Source organism: Pseudophryne corroboree, chromosome 11 (genome assembly GCF_028390025.1).
Source record: "Pseudophryne corroboree isolate aPseCor3 chromosome 11, aPseCor3.hap2, whole genome shotgun sequence".
Taxonomy (NCBI): domain Eukaryota; kingdom Metazoa; phylum Chordata; class Amphibia; order Anura; family Myobatrachidae; genus Pseudophryne; species Pseudophryne corroboree.
The window spans coordinates 202,623,589-202,643,848 of record NC_086454.1 but is presented as its reverse complement, the minus strand read 5'-3'; the positions used below and the strand labels follow the sequence as shown (position 1 = coordinate 202,643,848).

General features: G+C 44.3%; 1 protein-coding gene across 1 annotated transcript in view; it reads left to right on the top strand.

Moving 5' to 3' along the window:
• The first annotated feature begins 431 nt into the window (after positions 1-431).
• Positions 432-20,260, top strand: part of LOC134968711 (chymotrypsin B-like) — a 145,318-nt gene continuing 125,489 nt past the window's right edge. Inside the window, exons 1-2 of the mRNA XM_063944216.1 lie at positions 432-620; positions 770-955. Coding sequence (XP_063800286.1) covers positions 432-620; positions 770-955 — 375 coding nt within the window. The remainder of the gene's footprint in view (positions 621-769; positions 956-20,260) is intronic.

Below are 20,260 nucleotides of genomic sequence, written 5' to 3'. Positions count from 1 at the left end.
CACACTCCTCAATAAAAATAATCTCAATATAAACTTAATGCATACCTTCAGTCAGGAGACAGTATCCTTCCTAGACGTTAATATCTACAAGTCATCAATGGGCACCCTTGAAACTGAGCTTTATCACAAAAATACTGCAACCAATAGCATTTTGTTTCAAACAAGTGCACACTTTCCACCTACAGTAGAAAGCATTCCTAATAAAGAATTCCTTAGGTTACAACGTAATGGTTCAGAAGACAGCACTTACAAAGTAAAGAGTCAGGAACTTACCTCTCGCCTCCTGGAGAGAGGATATAGCAAACGATCTTTGAAGAAGGCATACAAGGAAGTAACCAAGATCAATAGGGAGACATTGATCTTTCATGATGAGGCAAAAAAAAACCCATTGAAGATGGCCCCATTAGATTCATAGGGACCTTCTGTCCAGAATGGAGACTTCTGAAACAAGCTACAATATTGAAAAACATCTTCCTATACTACATTTGGACAAGGACTTAGCACCCTATATTAAGGATAAAATACAAATGAGTTGGCGGAGATCCGGTAACATTAATGATCTACTTGTACGCAGTCATTTCCAGGGAGGAAACACTAAATTAAAATCTAAATCACAAGAAGTAATAGGCTCTTTTCCTTGCGGACAGTGCAAGGCATGCCCTCAAATATTAAAGACCAACTCTATTTTAGACCGATATGGTGACACAATCCCTATCAGACATTATTTCAACTGCAATACACAGGCATTAGTATACTGCCTGATGTGCAGTTGTATCTGAAGTATGTTGGCATCACCATCCGCAAATTTAAAGAGAGGATTTTAGAACATGTAGGGAACTGCCGAAATGCAGCTACTGACCTCACCCGTATGAGAAAACTAACCACAGTTGCTAGACATTTCAACTCTCATCATAAGGACTTTACTAAGGATCTGAAGATCTTCGGTTTAGACAGAGTAAATCTGGGCATAAGGGGAGGTGATGTGACCAAAGAACTCCTCAAAAAAGAGACCGAATGGATCTTTAGAGTGAACACACTTCGGCCCATGGGCCTTAATGAGAGCACCAATTATGGAGCCTTTTTATGAGAACGGCACCGGCACCAAGTCAGACTAATGTCCTCCTGAAACAAGACCATTCGATGGATGCTGAAGGATCATCTCACGCCCCCCTATGTAATTAATCCCTCCTTGACATTAGCATAATTCCCTTCCTGTCGATCACCCCCCCCCTCCTTTTCCCTTTACCCCAAATTCTCCTTTCCCCCCGTCCTCATACAACCCTGGGCACACCTGACCCATCACTGGTTCTACTGATTACACCCATTATTGGCACAACAAAATTCTGTTTTGTTTTTCTTACCTTCACGTAAATTTTACAATATCCCTTTCCCCCCCTACCCTGTCCCCCTTTGACCCAGACCACCACCCCTCCTTTTCTAACATTCACTGCCCCCCACTCACTCCTGTTCCTAGCCTTTTCATATTATTTTCATCCTGTTATAATACATATTCACTATTACTACCCTGTTGTAATGACTGCTCATTGTCCTCATTAATTAAACACAGTCACAGACTCACGGCTGGCAATCCTCACTGTAGCTTGATCTAACTTTAATTTCAGTACTATTCACTTCATGCTTTCATTCACTTTATTTACACATTAATACAAATTAATTCATCTCTCATCACTCTTCATTAATTCAATTTTTTCACATTCTTTATTTAAAAAAAATTTCCACCCTTAATTTGCCCTTCACTAATCCTTTCCACCCAGCCTACGTCACAAGAAAAATATACTAATACAAATGTAATAAATAATAGTTATCAGTGTAACCCTAATGCCCATACAGCATTGCAGAACCATTTTATTTTGGGCTTTAGTGCACATGGCACTATCATGCCATAATATGAAGTATCTGGCTCTGCTAATAACCCATTAACGTGGCCAATCTGTGGGCTACATTATAACCGAAGCGCCCCTAGGGAAAGCATGATTATACTCGAATGCCTTATGCCCAATTGCACATTTGCTATGTTTTGTGATTGTTCTTGAATTCTGAAGACCTCAAATTCCTATGTATATATTTTTCTGTTTACAGTCAGCGCCAGACTTAATCTCAATAACTACATGTGACCGCATCAACAACCAATCATAGACAGAAGGGGCGGCAGAGGTGATTACCTCCACTTCCGCCAGCAATGTACGTTGTCCTGGTAACTTTAGACGCGCCTACGCCAGGAGCGCTAGTGACGCGGCCCAAGTCCGTGCACCAGTGACGCGGCGGAAGTTACTGTGTTTTCTTCCACCGGTCACGCTATACTAGCAAATGCTTCACAAAGTAATCGGATCACCATCACGATCCGTTCCTTAGTGAGTTCGTTCAATCTCTCTCCTCTTTTAACTTAAACCTCATAGCATATGCAGTGCCCTAATGCAATACAATTTTATTATTATTTAGCCCTCTGATGGAGGTGAAAACTATCACTTCCACCAGTAGTTACATACACTTAATCCCAGTCTCACTGATTGGTTGATAGTGCTTAGGTACCATATTTAAACCCCAAACTGTGTCTGGCACAGTGCAATTGGAAGTGAACAAGCCTGGCTGTACAGGGGAAACGCGTCTTCCTTGACACTATGGACCCAGCATCTTGTGCTTCATAGAAATGTGTCCTTTTTCTCTTCGTTGGGGACTTCTGCTGTAAACACCACTCAGGGACCTGTGTGGTATCCGATACCTCTTTATTCTTTTAGTCTGTTGCAATTGATATTACCACTATTTCTCTGACGTCCTAGTTGATGCTGGGAACTCCGAAAGGACCATGGGGAATAGCGGCTCCGCAGGAGACTGGGCACAAAAGTAAAAGCTTTAGGACTACCTGGTGTGCACTGGCTCCTCCACCTATGACCCTCCTCCAAGCCTCAGTTAGATTTTTGTGCCCGAACGAGAAGGGTGCACACTAGGTGGCTCTCCTGAGCTGCTTAGTGAAAAAGTTTAAGTATAGGTTTTTTATTTTCAGTGAATCCTGCTGGCAACAGGTTCACTGCACCGAGGGACTAAGGGGAGAAGAAGCGAACTCACCTGCGTGCAGAGTGGATTGGGCTTCTTAGGCTACTGGACATTAGCTCCAGAGGGACGGTTACAGGCCCAGCCATGGATGGGTCCCAGAGCCGCGCCGCCGGCCCCCTTACAGAGCCAGAAGACAGAAGAGGTCCGGGAAATCGGCGGCAGAAGACGTCCTGTCTTCAATAAGGTAGCGCACAGCACCGCAGCTGTGCGCCATTGCTCTCAGCACACTTCACACTCCGGTCACTGAGGGTGCAGGGCGCTGGGGGGGGGCGCCCTGAGACGCAATAAAAATACCTTAGATGGCAAAAAATACATCACATATAGCTCCTGGGCTATATGGATGCATTTAACCCCTGCCAGTTTTTCCTTAAAAAAGCGGGAGAAAGGCCGCCGAGAAGGGGGCGGATCCTATCTCCTCAGCACACTGGCGCCATTTTCCCTCACAGCTCCGTTGGAGGGAAGCTCCCTGACTCTCCCCTGCAGTCCTGCACTACAGAAACAGGGTAAAACAAGAGAGGGGGGGCACTAATTTGGCAGATAAATCAATACAGCAGCTATATAAGGGAAAAACACTTATATAAGGTTATCCCTGTGTATATATATATAGCGCTCTGGTGTGTGCTGGCAAACTCTCCCTCTGTCTCCCCAAAGGGCTAGTGGGGTCCTGTCCTCTATCAGAGCATTCCCTGTGTGTGTGCTGTGTGTCGGTACGTTGTGTCGACATGTATGAGGAGGAAAATGGTATGGAGGCGGAACAATTGCCTGTAATAGTGATGTCACCCCCTAGGGAGTCGACACCTGACTGGATGGTCTTATGGAAGGAATTACGTGATAGCGTCAGCACTTTACAAAAGACTGTTGACGACATGAGACAGCCGGCAAATCAGTTATTACCTGTACAGGCGTCTCAAACACCGTCGGGGGCTCTAAAGCGCCCGTTACCTCTGATAAAGCTAAATATTTATCTTATATAATACCCTTTATGAGGTCTAAGAACACTGTACGCTATCTACGTATGAAGTACCGTAAGGGTACGCACGTTGCGTAACAATCGCTTAGCCGTAGTCGAGACGCTCAAGCGTCACGTTCGCTCACGGCCAAGAGATCACGGGCAGGCACGCTATTGGCTGCTGACTAACTTAATGATTCGCTATAGCGTAGCGGACGCTCGGGACCACGAGGAGATCACCAGCTGACGCTCACAATGTTAAACCTTTGTATCTAAACCATAAACAGTGTATTGTGCAGTAAAACCTTAGTGTAATGATAGAGTGTAAATGCAACACAGTATAACCTTATTACCTTTAAAGCTGTTCTAGCGTCACCGACGCTCTGAGAATACTTAACACTATAAGAAATACACAGATACCGTGCTCAGGGTCCAACGCCTAATATATATATTATGAATGATATACTTGCAAAAGAATTAATACAAATACAAATCATACACTACAATATAACATAGACTACCTAACCAGATAACTACACAGGAAATACAATACAATTACTATTTAAGGGAAAATAAGAGAGAAAGAGGAGAAGAGAGAGAGAGAGAGAAATTGGCCCACAATAACAAGAAGATCAATATAGTTGCGGAGAAACACTTACGCACAAGGGGAAACGATCGCATGCGCCTCGATATCCAGCTCCCGATTATCAGCAATGAGAACCGTTGAAGAGAGTGAACTGGATATGGTCGGCCTGCCTATTTATGCCCCACACACAATACAATTCGATGGTCCCTACAATCTCATTGTTCATTGGACACAGGAATTCGGCTTCGCATTATAACAAAAGGTCATAGGTTGATTCATACAGGTGGGCTGTGACTGCTTCCAACTGTTCAGGTGGGTGGGATACTGGGTTTCCCGCCGCATGACTAAATAAGAACAAATAATAGTAAATGGACATAAACTTCTTATGTCCATAACTATTCGCACGAGCGATTAATCCGCTCCAAACCAACACCGGAATATTGCTATTTAAATACTCTTCCGATGGGTACCAAACACCACTGTATGACCCCTGTTAGACCCTTCGTACAATACAAAGAGGGATCTCTCTGTTCAGGAACATGCTATGTTAACTAAACTTTCAGAATCTATCAAAGGGACCATGATCTACAAAATACATTATATAGTGAAAATATGTAATGATTGAGTCGCACGCTACGATCACATAAACTCTACCGTAAATACGCATACCGTGCGCCTGCGGGTGCCCGCGACTGTGAGTATGCGCACGTACGGGAGAGCGTACGCATGCGCAGCACGGACCTGTGTGAGGTGCAAATATGGTAGTGTGCATAGAGATATTTTTCTGACTTTGACAGTCCACCCTTTGGCAGTCAACAATAACTGCCACCTTCTAAAACATTTCAAAAAGAGAAAAATATATGTCAGGGGTTAATACATTAACATGGTTGGGTAGGGGAGGAGAGGAGAAGGTAGGAAAAGGGTATGACCTAGTGAGATAGCAGAAGCATGTGTGTATGAATCCGTGCTTGGGGGTCATGTATCATCGTGCCGTATGTGTTTTAAATCAAGCTTCGAGGTATTGCGAAGTATACATTTGAATTCCTTCTTATCCCGTGGTACGGGTCTGTGGATGGGCTGTCAAACTTTACCGAGCTCTTTTCGGCTTTGGTTGTAACAAAATGGGGGAGCACATTTTAGTTGATGATACATGAATGGGGGAGATATGTGATTGCTGATATCTGTGCCTGTATTCCCTATCGACTATGTGTGTCATTACCTGAGGGTTGTAGAAATGAAGAAAAGACATAATTACGGTAAATGCGGTGGTATTCTATGTCAGGTAAATGTACATTCGTCGATTGAGGTCTTGTTTGGTGTCTGTTGAATGCAGTCTTCTTTGTGCTTTTGCCCATAAGGTGCGAGCAAAAGCTGTCAATGTCCATAGATTTACAAAAGTGTTGGGCTAGCGTAATTTTAAAATTTCTAGGGAAACTGGGGATCCATGGCATAGTTCATCAAAAATCTGTGTATCAGGTTGTCAAAACTTCTTCTTTAATCCATCTGTTGTCTGTATATCGGCTCATCAAATTCCTCGTCCAAGTGGGTCTTTTTACCTTGGAGGAAACGGAAAAACAGGTGAAAGAAACGGACCGTAGAAATCGCATTTTCATCACATCATTGTTTCTACATTTGGGTCATAAATCAAGTCCATTGGAATTACAGTTTCCTCACTCCTTAAACTCATTACCCTAGTACGACGATTGCACCTCATTAAAGCCTGACCACATCTAAATATCAAACCAATCGTTATGATAACACCTAAGATACATAGGAGAAACTTCCCAACATCCATTATGACTCCTTGAGCCCAGTCTCCTAAACCAGAGAACCAATTTCGTGGGTTCAACCATGACACCCAACCAGTCAGCTCATTACCTACAGCAGCAAGAGTGAGATTGTGTCTTCTGCGAAATTCCCACTTCAGTTGGAGAATATCGTCCATCTTTTGGTCTATGACCTCGACCGGGTCCTCGGTGCTATTCGTAATATATGTGCAACATTTCACGCCGTATTGTGTTGCCAGTGTGACACAATATCCGCCTGTCACTGCTGTGAGGTAATTAAGAACCATTCTATGCTGTACCAGTTCTGTTTTATAAGCCTGAAGTTCTCTTCCAGTATACCTAAACGTGTCATCATACATTTCAGTGATATTATCTAACAAATTGGCGAGCGCAGATATGTATTTATAATTCAACACTCCTCTGGCGGTTCGAGTGATATCTAACGCGATTAGAAACTGAATCCCGGTGGATTCATGGACCATGTCAGAGGCCGGATGCTCTGTTCTTTCTATCAGGTGTCGTTTAACTACGTGCTCGTAATGGGTGTGAGTATAAGGAGTTTGGGCAACACGGTGTATGTCTTTCATTTTGTCATGTGATACAGTCATTACTTCAGGCAGTACTTTTCCAATATAACACAATCCTTCAGAGTTTGGGGCAAGCCACTTATACGCCTTTCTCCCGCATATGAAATATGCATCATCGGGGAGAACATATGGGACGGAGTAGGACATAACCATATTACACACCTTCCATGTGAAATCTCCTAACCCTAATTCTTCCATCTGCTTAGTACACGTATCAGGTTGTACGATATGTGCACAGTATCCTGGTGATACCTCTCCAACTCTCGTAATCCTATTTCCTAAGGTATACCTATACCGGAAAGATTTTCCTCTACTGGCTATGTGGCGTATAAGCTCTGTATCTGTAGGCATTCTATCTGCTCTATGCGAAAAGGTCATGGTTTGATTACTCCATGACACTTCCCAATTTCCCGGCTTTCGGGGATTGGAGATGTTAAAACATAATAGGGACCTATCCACATGGTATTGGTGGAGCTTCAAACTAGGAGGGCTGGAGATATTAAACCTCCTGTCCACCGGTCTCCCACCACTTAACTCAAGTACCTCCCCTAACGTTAAAGGAAATGGTACTAGCCCTGATTTGCTATGACCTTGAGGTACTTGAGAGCATACCCAACAATCTGTTTTATTTAACACACTACCCACTAAAGAGTGATAGTCACTCAATGGATGCCGGTCCATATGGATATTAAAACTGGATTGGCATTTCTTTATGCACCCATCCTCAATGACATTGTTACAGAGCCGACAGATACAGTTTTCTTCAGCTAACAATCCTTCACAATTCCTTCTATGGTCAATGCTATCGGATCGTTTTCTGATACTCGCCTTTGCTTGTTGATTATGTTGTTCTTGGAAAACTACGCCTCCATCTCTGTCATCAGAACCCATTCCAGAACCTCTCTCGACCTCCATGGTACTCTCGCCGGAACAGACTGCTCTGGTCAACATCATGGTCAACAGGAAAATCCGGATCACAGTCTCTTGGGGCAAGTCCATCTTGTAGGAGGAAACCGAGAAGAATGAGAAGGGGGAAAAAAAATAATTTGAGGGAGAGGGGATGGGAAGTTGGGGAAAAACAATAAAAGGGAACAGGGGATCGACAACTGCTTTTGGTCTTGTGATTTTCAATGCTCAGGTGCCGCCTCAGTCCTCCTGGAACAGACACTCCAGTGATACAACCTCTACCGTCTGTTCCTTATCACGGGGCCTCTCTGGATCAGCAACCTTTTTACAGTGGGACGAATGAACCCAAGTCTCTCTCTCAGCAACCTTCAATGCTGTAGTGCTAGTCAATAAGACCTGGTATGGTCCTTCCCATCTGTCAATAAGGCAACCTGAGCGTAGAAAATTCCGTATCATTACATAATCCCCAGGTTCAATGTCATGACAATTACTATCTGGTAAATCAGGAATCACTAACTTCAGATTATCATTTTGATTCCTTAACTGTTTACTCATGTTAATCAAGTATTTTACAGTCACTTCATTGTTACACTTCAAATCATCCTGAGGGTTAATCATAACATGCGGTTGTCGACCAAACAAGATTTCAAAGGGAGACAGATTAAGAGGGGACCTGGGAGTGGTTCTGATGCTGTACAGTACAATGGGTAATGCTTCTGGCCATGTCAATCCTGTCTCTGCCATCACTTTACTCAGTTTATTTTTAATAGTGCTGTTCACTCTTTCCACTTTCGCACTCGCCTGTGGACGGTATGGAGTGTGCAGCTTGCTATCAATTCCCATCAATTTACACATTCCTTGAAAGACATCACCTGTAAAATGGGTACCCCTATCACTTTCGATGATTCTAGGGATACCATATCTACATACAAATTCCTGCACAATTTTCTTAGCAGTAAACATAGCGGTATTTGTGGCCGCCGGAAATGCTTCGACCCAATTTGAGAAAACATCTATACAAACAAGTACATATTTCAAATTTCGACAAGGGGGTAATTGAATAAAGTCAATCTGTATTACCTGGAAAGGGCCGCCGGCAGGTGGGATATGAGATGGTTCTGTAGGTATTGCCTTTCCGATGTTCTTTCTCAGACAGGTAAGGCATGACATTGCCCTTTTACTCGCATGAGATGAAAATCCTGGGGCACACCAATATGCTCTTACCAACTTGCACATCCCTTCCTTGCCCAGATGAGTCAGCCCGTGGGCTCCCTCAGCTAAACATGGAAGGTATGCTCTGGGGGCCACTGGTTTACCGTGTCCATCCGTCCAGAGTCCTGAGGACTCCTGGCCATATCCTTTTGCCTTCCAGACTGCCTTTTCCTGTGTGGAACACAAATTTTGCATCTCACACAACTTTTGTGTGTTGATGGTATTAAATACCATCAGTTGTGTGGTGTCTGTCTGTCTGGGGGTAGCAGCTGCTAACTTAGCAGCTTCGTCTGCTCGGCTGTTACCAAGTGATACTGGGTCTTGGCTATATGTGTGTGCTTTACATTTGATAACAGCCACTCTGTTGGGTTCCTGTTTCGCTGTTAGAAGCCTTTTTATGTGAGCTGCATGCGCTACCGGTGTACCAGCTGCTGTCATGAAATTTCTGAGGCGCCATAGGGCTCCGAAATCATGGACTACCCCGAATGCGTATCTAGAATCGGTGTAGATATTGGCTGATTTGCCCTTAGCCAATTCACATGCTCTGGTTAGGGCGACCAGTTCAGCAACCTGGGCTGAGTGAGGTGGGCCTAGCGGTTCCGCTTCTATGGTGCCTTGGTCATCTACGACTGCGTATCCAGTACACAAGTCTCCCGAGTCTGACTGTCTATGACAACTACCGTCCGTGTAGAACGTAAGTTCTACATCTTCCAGTGGGTTGTCACTGATGTCAGGCCTTGCGGTAAAATTTTGGGTCAAATATTCCATACAATCATGTGTGTCTTCCTTTGTATTAAATTCTCCTTCCCCACCACTCTCATCCTCCACCCTTTGTGCCTGTCCAGGCACACCTGGGAGATATGTTGCAGGATTTAATGCACTGCATCTCCTTATGGTGATGTTTACGGGGGCCATTAGTGCCAATTCCCATCTTGTAAACCGCGCTGATGAGACGTGTCTGGTTTGGGCAGAATTTAACAAGGCTGACACTGCATGTGGTGTATGAATTGTGAGGTTGTGACCTAGCACGACGTCTTCGCTTTTCGTTACTAGCAATGCTATCGCGGCAACGCTTCGCAAGCATGTGGGGAGGGATCGCGCTACCGTATCTAGCTGAGCGCTGTAATATGCTACTGGCCTGCTGGCATCACCGTGCTTTTGGGTTAGTACGCCTGCCGCGCAACCAGCACTTTCTGTTCCGTATAGTTCAAAGGGTTTCCCATAGTCTGGCATACCCAATGCTGGTGCCTGCGTTAGGCACTGTTTAAGTCTCTCAAATGCTGTCTTGGACTCGCCTGTATGCGAAATCCGATCAGGTTTGTTTGAGGAGACCATCTCCTGCAAGGGTAACGCTAGAATGGAAAACCCTGGGATCCAGTTACGGCAATACCCACACATTCCTAAAAATGTTCTGATCTGTTGCTGGGTTTGTGGCAGAGTCATGTCTCTAATTGCTTGAATTCTATCAGCGGTCAGGTGTCTCAGTCCTTGTGTTAGACAGTGTCCCAAATATTTTACCTTAGTTTGGCATAATTGCAACTTGTCTTTGGAAACCTTGTGTCCTGTGTCTGAAAGATGAAACAGGAGCTGTTTCGTATCCTTCAGGGATGCTTCCAATGAATCAGAACACAGTAGTAGATCATCCACGTACTGTATTAATACTGATCCACTCACTGGTTGGAAAGACTGTAAACAATCATGCAAAGCCTGGGAAAATATACTTGGGCTATCTATGAATCCTTGTGGTAATCGAGTCCATGTGTATTGGACTCCTCTGTATGTAAATGCAAACAAATATTGACTGTCAGGGTGCAGAGGTACCGAAAAGAAAGCGGAGCAGAGGTCAATAACAGTGAAAAATTTCGCAGTGGGAGGGATTTGCATTAGGATGACAGCTGGATTTGGCACTACGGGGAACTGACTCTCAACTATTTTGTTAATCCCCCTTAGATCCTGCACTAGCCGGTAACCCCTCCCCCCACTCTTTTTAACAGGGAAGATGGGACTATTGGCAGTGCTGGACGTTCTTACCAGAATGCCCTGTTGTAGCAAGCGCTCTATTACGGGATACACTCCTAACTCCACCTCTGGCTTCAGAGGGTACTGTGGGATTTTTGGAGCTATCCTACCATCTTTTACTTGTACAACTACCGGAGCTACGTTTGCCATTAATCCAGTGTCCTGTCCATCTTTAGTCCAAAGTGACTCTGGTATCTGAGATGTCATTTCTTCTACTTGGGAGGGAGTCCTATTTGTCATAATGGTATGTGACATTAATTTTTGATGGGGAGTCTAACATGTCTCGTACTTCCTGAGCGTGATTCTCAGGTATGTCCAAGAATACACCTTCAGGAGTACAATAAATGACGCACCCCATTTTACACAGTAAGTCTCTTCCCAGGAGATTAGTCGGTGCCGATGCAGCCAGCAAAAAGGAATGCTTGGTATGTAAAGGCCCTACTGTAATCTCGGCTGGTTTGCTAACAGGGTAGTGCTGGACTACTCCCGTTACCCCTATGGCTGGAATTGTCTTACCAGTGGTTCTCATGCCCACTGTCGAATTTATCACTGATTTGGCCGCCCCTGTGTCTACAAGAAAGTTTAATGATTTACCAGCTACATTGATTGCAATTTCTGGTTCACTTCCAAGGCTTGCAATCAATTTTACTGGCTGCAGATTACAGGTATGGCCACACCCCTATTGGGTATGGTGACCTCCCTGAATCCCGCTGGCAGCAACTACTTGTGATGGAGTTAATTGGGAGCTACCAGAGGCTTGCCAGTCTCTGTTCGGGGGATATCTTTTTGTTTCCCCTGCATGTGGCTCATAACTCCGTTTCTGCGGACCTTGATCCCAATGTCGTGTGTCGTGTCGTTGTCTAGGGGGTTGGTATGAGTTTCGTGAATTTTTCACTCTACAGTCTCGTGCCATGTGTCCCTGCTTATGACAAGAATAACAAGTAACCACATTTGACTTACCCACAGGGTTTGGTGATATAAACAAAGGCTGCCTTGTGGTCAGGGCCTGTATACTTACTGCCATTAATTTATCACCTTGTTGTTCCCTGTGTCTGGTGATGTTCCTATCGTGATCAATAGCAGCCTCTCTCAAAGTAGCCACAGACAGACCTCGCCAACATGGTTGTGTGGTCTGTACCCTAGTCTTCAATGACTCTTTTAAACCATCCATCAGTACCGATACTGCTACTTCTCGATGGTTTATGTTGGTTTTAATGTCCTCTATGCCTGTGTATTTTGCCATTTCTGATAATGCTCTGTGAAAATACTCTGCAGCTGTTTCTGACTCCTTCTGTTTAATGGAGAATATTTTGTTCCATTTAACTACGGCTGGGAAATACTCCTTTAACTGTAAACTTATTCTTTTTACATTGTCTTTGTTGTACACTTCTGTAAGAGGTACATCCTGATCTAATCCACAGTCAGCTAAAAATTGAGCTGCGTCGACATTGGAGGGTAAACATGCTCTCAGCAATATCTGCCAGTCTTTGTTGTTGGGCTCTACCGTGTTACCTAGGTCTCTGATGTATTTTTGGCTGGCAACTAAGTCTTTTCTAGGGTCAGGGAATTCCGACACTATGGTCCTTAATTCCATTCGGGAAAATGGGCTGTACATGGCAATGTTCCTAACAGGAGTGACTCCTGAAGTGTCTGTTTTCCCATTTGGAACTACTATTACCTTAACAGGATTAACTCTAACAACCTCATCCTGTGTAGATTCTACAGGCTGTGGTGAAATAGTTTCAGCATAGTGTATGGTGCCGTACTTACCCATTGATACGACCTCACCTATCCCTCCGCTAGGGGCCTTTGTTACTAATCTCGGGGGTGGAGCTGTGCCTACTGTGGTCTCTGCTATGGTGGCTGCTAGAGAGAGCGCTGAAATTGTTGCCGATTCGTCCTCTTGATCACACTCCTGAGGAAAGTTCAAAACAGGGTACAACTTGCACGGGTTAATACTTGCATTGGTTAATTGGTTAACATTATCTTTAACATTTACACAGTTGCTAAGTGTTTGTGTGTTACACCTTAGTGCGTCATTCTCCGCAACCAATTTCTCTCCTGATATGTATGGTGGCGGTGGGGCCGTGGCTATCAGTTTCCTGATCGAGCCAGATCCCGCCGCCTGAGCCAATCCTCTCTGTATGTCACCCTCCTGTTGCCACAACTGCAAATAATCATAATGCTTGATTCGTCTCTTTGCTGATTTAATGAGACATATCCTTCTCCTTAAATTCGTTAACACTTCTGTGCTGAAGCTACCTACTCTTGGGAATTTCTCCCCGTCATGTACTGTCATTCTCTCCCATTCATCACATAAAGCTTCTGTGTGACTTCCGTATTTCTCACACATTACGTACCTTGCCGACCCGACTGGTCGGTTCACTGAATCAACCCGGACCGAGGTTGATCGCCCCCTACCTGAACAAGTGGCCCCCATAGTTCGAAGGTGTTGCTTTATTCAGCCAACCCTTACGCAAACCAAAATGTTCAAAATAGGCTGACGGTGGCGGTTTACCGAGTACCCCACTCACTCGCCCACGCCGACCAATACGACCTGATCACACTGATATAGTGCTGGCGTACTCGACCCAGGGCCCCTGTGACCTGAACCTCTATTTACTGGAACCTGCGAGGGTTATCCGAAGAACACTTACTCTTTCCAGTAACTATTGGTTGTTGGATAGTTCCTGAGTGAGCAGCGAACCTCCCTTAAAATAAAAAAATTACACAAATCACGTTAGAATGTACAAATAGCGTTTATGACCTTCGTACACAAATAGTACCGGTCAGGTTTACTAATGCACACAATTACGTGCGGTACAATCGTTCAGCACATAAGCAACTAATCTTATGTACGGAGCGACCAGTGGAATCGAAAATTACGGCTGCGAATTCCTTCAGCCAGAGCTTGTATGGCCTATATGGGTGTTGCACCAACCCTTTCTTGGTGTTGTGCCTGTGGACTGTATAGCGGACTTCCTTGTCTGCTGTACCTGAACCTGCTGGTCTGCTATGACCTCCTGGTCTGTTACAGTATGACCTCCTGGTCTGCTACACTCTAATGCTCAAATTGTATGTTTTAACCAGGGATGCCTCCCTAGCCACCATGTACGTCACTTACACGCATGTACCTCACGAGAACTCGACTTTTCTTGTGGTTCAACCTCAAAAATTGTAAAAACAAACACTCACTCACCACATATACACTTTTGTTTCTATTTCTATTTCTGCACAGAAATTTTCTTTAGACCAGATGTGTTACCAATTAGGAGAAGGATCTGTTAATTTAAATTTCGAATGTTAAAATAGATTTGCGCAATTTATCGCCTTGCGTTATTTACCGCGTTGCGCTACTTATCGCGTTGAGAGGAGAAAAAAAAAACTTGTGATTTGAGTTACGTGAGCGTACCCGGACGCTCCGCTGCGTGATATACGCTGCGTGCGTCGGCCTTTGGTTTGCGTACGCAAGTCTCAGTCCTTTGTTAGAGACACGTGTACGCAAAATAAAGATCCACCGTAACACAATTTATACGTTTATAAATGTAGATGATCCTTGATCATCTACCGCACACCACACTGACTTCGCCTTGTCTCCCAGGCAAAACTGTGTGTTTGTCTATACTTTAACTATGTTACCTTTACTCTTAAACTATGAAATAGCGGCAAATCTCTCTTAGCACGTTTATCAACTATAGAACTGGCAAACAGGAGAGTGATATACGAAAATACACAAATGAAAAAAAAAGGAAATGCAGATATATATGTGTGCGTGCGTGTGTACGCAAGACAGAAAAATAAACAGTTTTAAAAGAGACTAGCGTGTTGTTCTTACCTCCGGTTCCCGGATTCCTTCAGCACCCTTTACTAAGTGAAGCAGACGCTTATCCAAACAGCACTACGAGAAATATGATCTCCCGCCCTTTGCTGCTGGATAATGTCTGCTGAAATTACCTAGTGCAGATGTGTGAAGGACAGGACGAGCCCGCAATTGATAAAGCTAAATATTTATCTTATATAATACCCTTTATGAGGTCTAAGAACACTGTACGCTATCTACGTATGAAGTACCGTAAGGGTACGCACGTTGCGTAACAATCGCTTAGCCGTAGTCGAGACGCTCAAGCGTCACGTTCGCTCACGGCCAAGAGATCACGGGCAGGCACGCTATTGGCTGCTGACTAACTTAATGATTCGCTATAGCGTAGCGGACGCTCGGGACCACGAGGAGATCACCAGCGGCGCTGACGCTCACAATGTTAAACCTTTGTATCTAAACCATAAACAGTGTATTGTGCAGTAAAACCTTAGTGTAATGATAGAGTGTAAATGCAACACAGTATAACCTTATTACCTTTAAAGCTGTTCTAGCGTCACCGACGCTCTGAGAATACTTAACACTATAAGAAATACACAGATACCGTGCTCAGGGTCCAACGCCTAATATATATATATTATGAATGATATACTTGCAAAAGAATTAATACAAATACAAATCATACACTACAATATAACATAGACTACCTAACCAGATAACTACACAGGAAATACAATACAATTACTATTTAAGGGAAAATAAGAGAGAAAGAGGAGAAGAGAGAGAGAGAGAGAGAAATTGGCCCACAATAACAAGAAGATCAATATAGTTGCGGAGAAACACTTACGCACAAGGGGAAACGATCGCATGCGCCTCGATATCCAGCTCCCGATTATCAGCAATGAGAACCGTTGAAGAGAGTGAACTGGATATGGTCGGCCTGCCTATTTATGCCCCACACACAATACAATTCGATGGTCCCTACAATCTCATTGTTCATTGGACACAGGAATTCGGCTTCGCATTATAACAAAAGGTCATAGGTTGATTCATACAGGTGGGCTGTGACTGCTTCCAACTGTTCAGGTGGGTGGGATACTGGGTTTCCCGCCGCATGACTAAATAAGAACAAATAATAGTAAATGGACATAAACTTCTTATGTCCATAACTATTCGCACGAGCGATTAATCCGCTCCAAACCAACACCGGAATATTGCTATTTAAATACTCTTCCGATGGGTACCAAACACCACTGTATGACCCCTGTTAGACCCTTCGTACAATACAAAGAGGGATCTCTCTGTTCAGGAACATGCTATGTTAACTAAACTTTCAGAATCTATCAAAGGGACCATGATCTACAAAATACATTATATAGTGAAAATATGTAATGATTGAGTCGCACGCTACGATCACATAAACTCTACCGTAAATACGCATACCGTGCGCCTGCGGGTGCCCGCGACTGTGAGTATGCGCACGTACGGGAGAGCGTACGCATGCGCAGCACGGACCTGTGTGAGGTGCAAATATGGTAGTGTGCATAGAGATATTTTTCTGACTTTGACACCTCAGATGGTCGACACAGACCCAGACACGGACACTGACTCCAGTGTCGACGGTGAGAAAACAAACGTATTTTCCAGTAGGGCCACACGTTACATGATCACGGCAATGAAGGAGGTTTTGAACATTTCTGATACTACAAGTACCACAAAAAAGGGTATTATGTGGGGTGTGAAAAAACTACCCGTAGTTTTTCCTGAATCAGATGAATTAATTGAGGTGTGTGATGAAGCGTGGGTTTCCCCCGATAAAAAACTGCTAGTTTCTAAAAAATTATTGGCATTATACCCTTTCCCGCCAGAGGTTAGGGCGCGTTGGGAAACACCCCCTAGGGTAGATAAGGCGCTCACACGCTTATCAAAACAAGTGGCGTTACCGTCTCCGATACGGCTGCCCTCAAGGAACCAGCTGATAGGAAGCTGGAAAATATCCTAAAAAGTATATACACACATACTGGTATTATACTGCGACCAGCAATCGCCTCAGCCTGGATGTGCAGTGCTGGGGTGGCTTGGTCGGATTCCCTGACTGAAAATATTGATACCCTGGACAGGGACAGTATATTATTGACTATAGAGCATTTAAAGGATGCATTTCTATATATGCGAGATGCACAGAGGGATATTTGCACTCTGGCATCAAGAGTAAGTGCGCTGTCCATTTCTGCCAGAAGAGGGTTATGGACGCGACAGTGGTCAGGTGATGCGGATTCCAAACGGCATATGGAAGTATTGCCGTATAAAGGGGAGGAGTTATTTGGGGTCGGTCTATCGGACCTGGTGGCCACGGCAACGGCTGGGAAATCCACCTTTTTACCCCAGGTCACCTCTCAGCAGAAAAAGACACCGTCTTTTCAGGCTCAGTCCTTTCGTCCCCATAAGGGCAAGCGGGCAAAAGGCCACTCATATCTGCCCCGGGGCAGAGGAAGGGGAAAAAGACTGCAGCAGGCAGCCTCTTCCCAGGAACAGAAGCCCTCCCCCGCTTCTGCCAAGTCCTCAGCATGACGCTGGGGCCTTACAAGCGGACTCAGGCACGGTGGGGGCCCGTCTCAAGAATTTCAGCGCGCAGTGGGCTCACTCGCAAGTGGACCCCTGGATCCTGCAGGTAGTATCTCAAGGGTACAAATTGGAATTCGAGACGTCTCCCCCTCGCCGGTTCCTGAAGTCTGCTTTACCAACGTCTCCCTCCGACAGGGAGGCGGTATTGGAAGCCATTCACAAGCTGTATTCCCAGCAGGTGATAATCAAGGTACCCCTCCTACAACAGGGAAAGGGGTATTATTCCACGCTGTTTGTGGTACCGAAGCCGGACGGCTCGGTGAGACCTATTTTAAATCTGAAATCCTTGAACACTTACATACAAAGGTTCAAATTCAAGATGGAGTCACTCAGAGCAGTGATAGCGAACCTGGAAGAAGGGGACTATATGGTGTCTCTGGACATCAAGGATGCTTACCTCCATGTCCCAATTTGCCCTTCTCACCAAGGGTACCTCAGGTTTGTGGTACAGAACTGTCATTATCAGTTTCAGACGCTGCCGTTTGGATTGTCCACGGCACCCCGGGTCTTTACCAAGGTAATGGTCGAAATGATGATTTTTCTTCGAAGAAAAGGCGTCTTAATTATCCCTTACTTGGACGATCTCCTGATAAGGGCAAGGTCCAGGGAACAGTTAGAGGTCGGAGTAGCACTATCTCAAGTAGTACTACGACAGCACGGGTGGATTCTAAATATTCCAAAATCGCAGCTGATTCCGACGACACGTCTGCTGTTCCTAGGGATGATTCTGGACACAGTCCAGAAAAAGGTGTTTCTCCCGGAGGAGAAAGCCAGGGAGTTATCCGAGCTAGCAGAACAAGAGAGGAGAAGGACTCTATGTTGGGGCACTCTTCGTCAAAAAATTATTAGACACTAAAACTTAACTTTTAATAAATATAGTAAAAATCTAGTGACTCAAAAATGAAAAACGTGAACAAAAATATTCATGCATATCGCTTAATGCTTCTATTATAAGAATATATATGAAAATGCCTAGGTGAAAATTATTTGTAATTAATACTTTAACTGGGACAGATCTGTCTGTAATTTAAGACAGAATATAGTTGTAGTCCCCGAGGAATACTAACTATGTTCAGTTTTTTAGATATTATAAATGTTCTTTAAGAAAGAAATTGAAGGCAATGTGATCTTTAAATGTTGCCTTTAAGGGTCCTTAAACACCTCCTGCTCTATATTTAGGCAGTGGTGTTACCGGGAAGGCTTTTACTTGAATAAACAGTGTATTGTTCGACTTTATGCAATAGATAGAAGTCTGAAAATACGATATTTGAGATAAAAAACATTTACATATTCGGCAGTAACACAGTAATGCAGTAGATAGAGGTTTGGAAAAACAGTATTGCAAGTTTTATATGGAGATATGTTGAGATGAAAGAAATATATATATTTCCTTCTCTTATCTGTATTTTGAACCTTAGGACTTCACTGTATTACTGCAAAATATGCCATATATATTTCTTTGTAAGTGACGTCACTTTAGGTCAACCGCAGGGCAGAAAGTTCCCACCATTGGTTACAATGGAGCGCATAGGCGCTACATTGTAACACTGCCGCGTGCTGCCTGTCAGTCAGTACAGGAGCACACAGCCGATCAGGAGAGTGCTACAACGTGGCGCTCCCTGATTGGCTGAAGAAACCCACTTAGACAGAAGTCAGAGTGGGTTTCTGGAATTCGGGGAAAGGAGTCCCATGTGAAAACATGGGGCCCCTTTCAGTTCGTGGCTCGGGTATCCGTTTTGTTATTTTATTCAAGTACCTGGATTACAAATGGTTGCCCCGAGGACCCTGGGACCCTGGATCTGGTGAGTAGAATTTATTCAACAGGTACCCCTTGGATTCTACTGGAGAAGAGGACCGACCTGCGTGTGAACATAAGGTAAGTATGTCAAAGTCAGAAAAATATCACTATGCACACTGCCATATTTGCACCTCATGCGTGTCCTCGCTGCGCGTGCCTGTGCTCTCCCATGCGTGCGCATACTCGCTGTTGCGTGCACCCGCAGGCGCACGGTATGCGCATTTACGGTAGAGTTTGTATGCGTCTAGCGTGCGACTCAATCGTTACATATTTTAACCATATAATGTATTTTGTAGATCATGGTCTCTTTGATAGAATTTGAAAGTTTAGTTAATGTAGCATGTTCATGGACAAAGAGATCCCTCTTTGTTTGATACGAAGGGTCAGACAAGGGTTATACAGTGGTGTTTAGTATCCATCGGAAGAGTATTTAATTAGCAATATTCCGGTGTTGGTTTGAAGCGGATAACTCGCTCGTGCGAATAGTTATGGACATAAGAAGTTTATGGACTTTTACTATATTTGCACTTTATTATCCATGCGGCGGGAAACCTAGTTTCCCACCCACCTGAGCAGTTAGGAATAGTCACAGCCCACCTGTATGAATCAACCTATGACCTTTTGTTATAATGCGAAGAGGAATTCCTGTGTCCAATGAACAATAAGAATATAGGAACCATTGTACTGTATTGTGTGTAGAGTATAAAAGGACAAGCCGATCTAGGCCAGCTCTCTATTCTCTTCAACGGTTCTCACCACTGATAATCGGGAGCTGGATATCCAGGAGGCGCATGCGATTGTTACCCTTTGTGCGTAAGTTTCTCTGCAATCATATTGTCTTTGTTTATTGTTATAAGCCATTCTCTTTTTCTCTCTCTCTCTCTCTCACTCCCTCTCTCTCT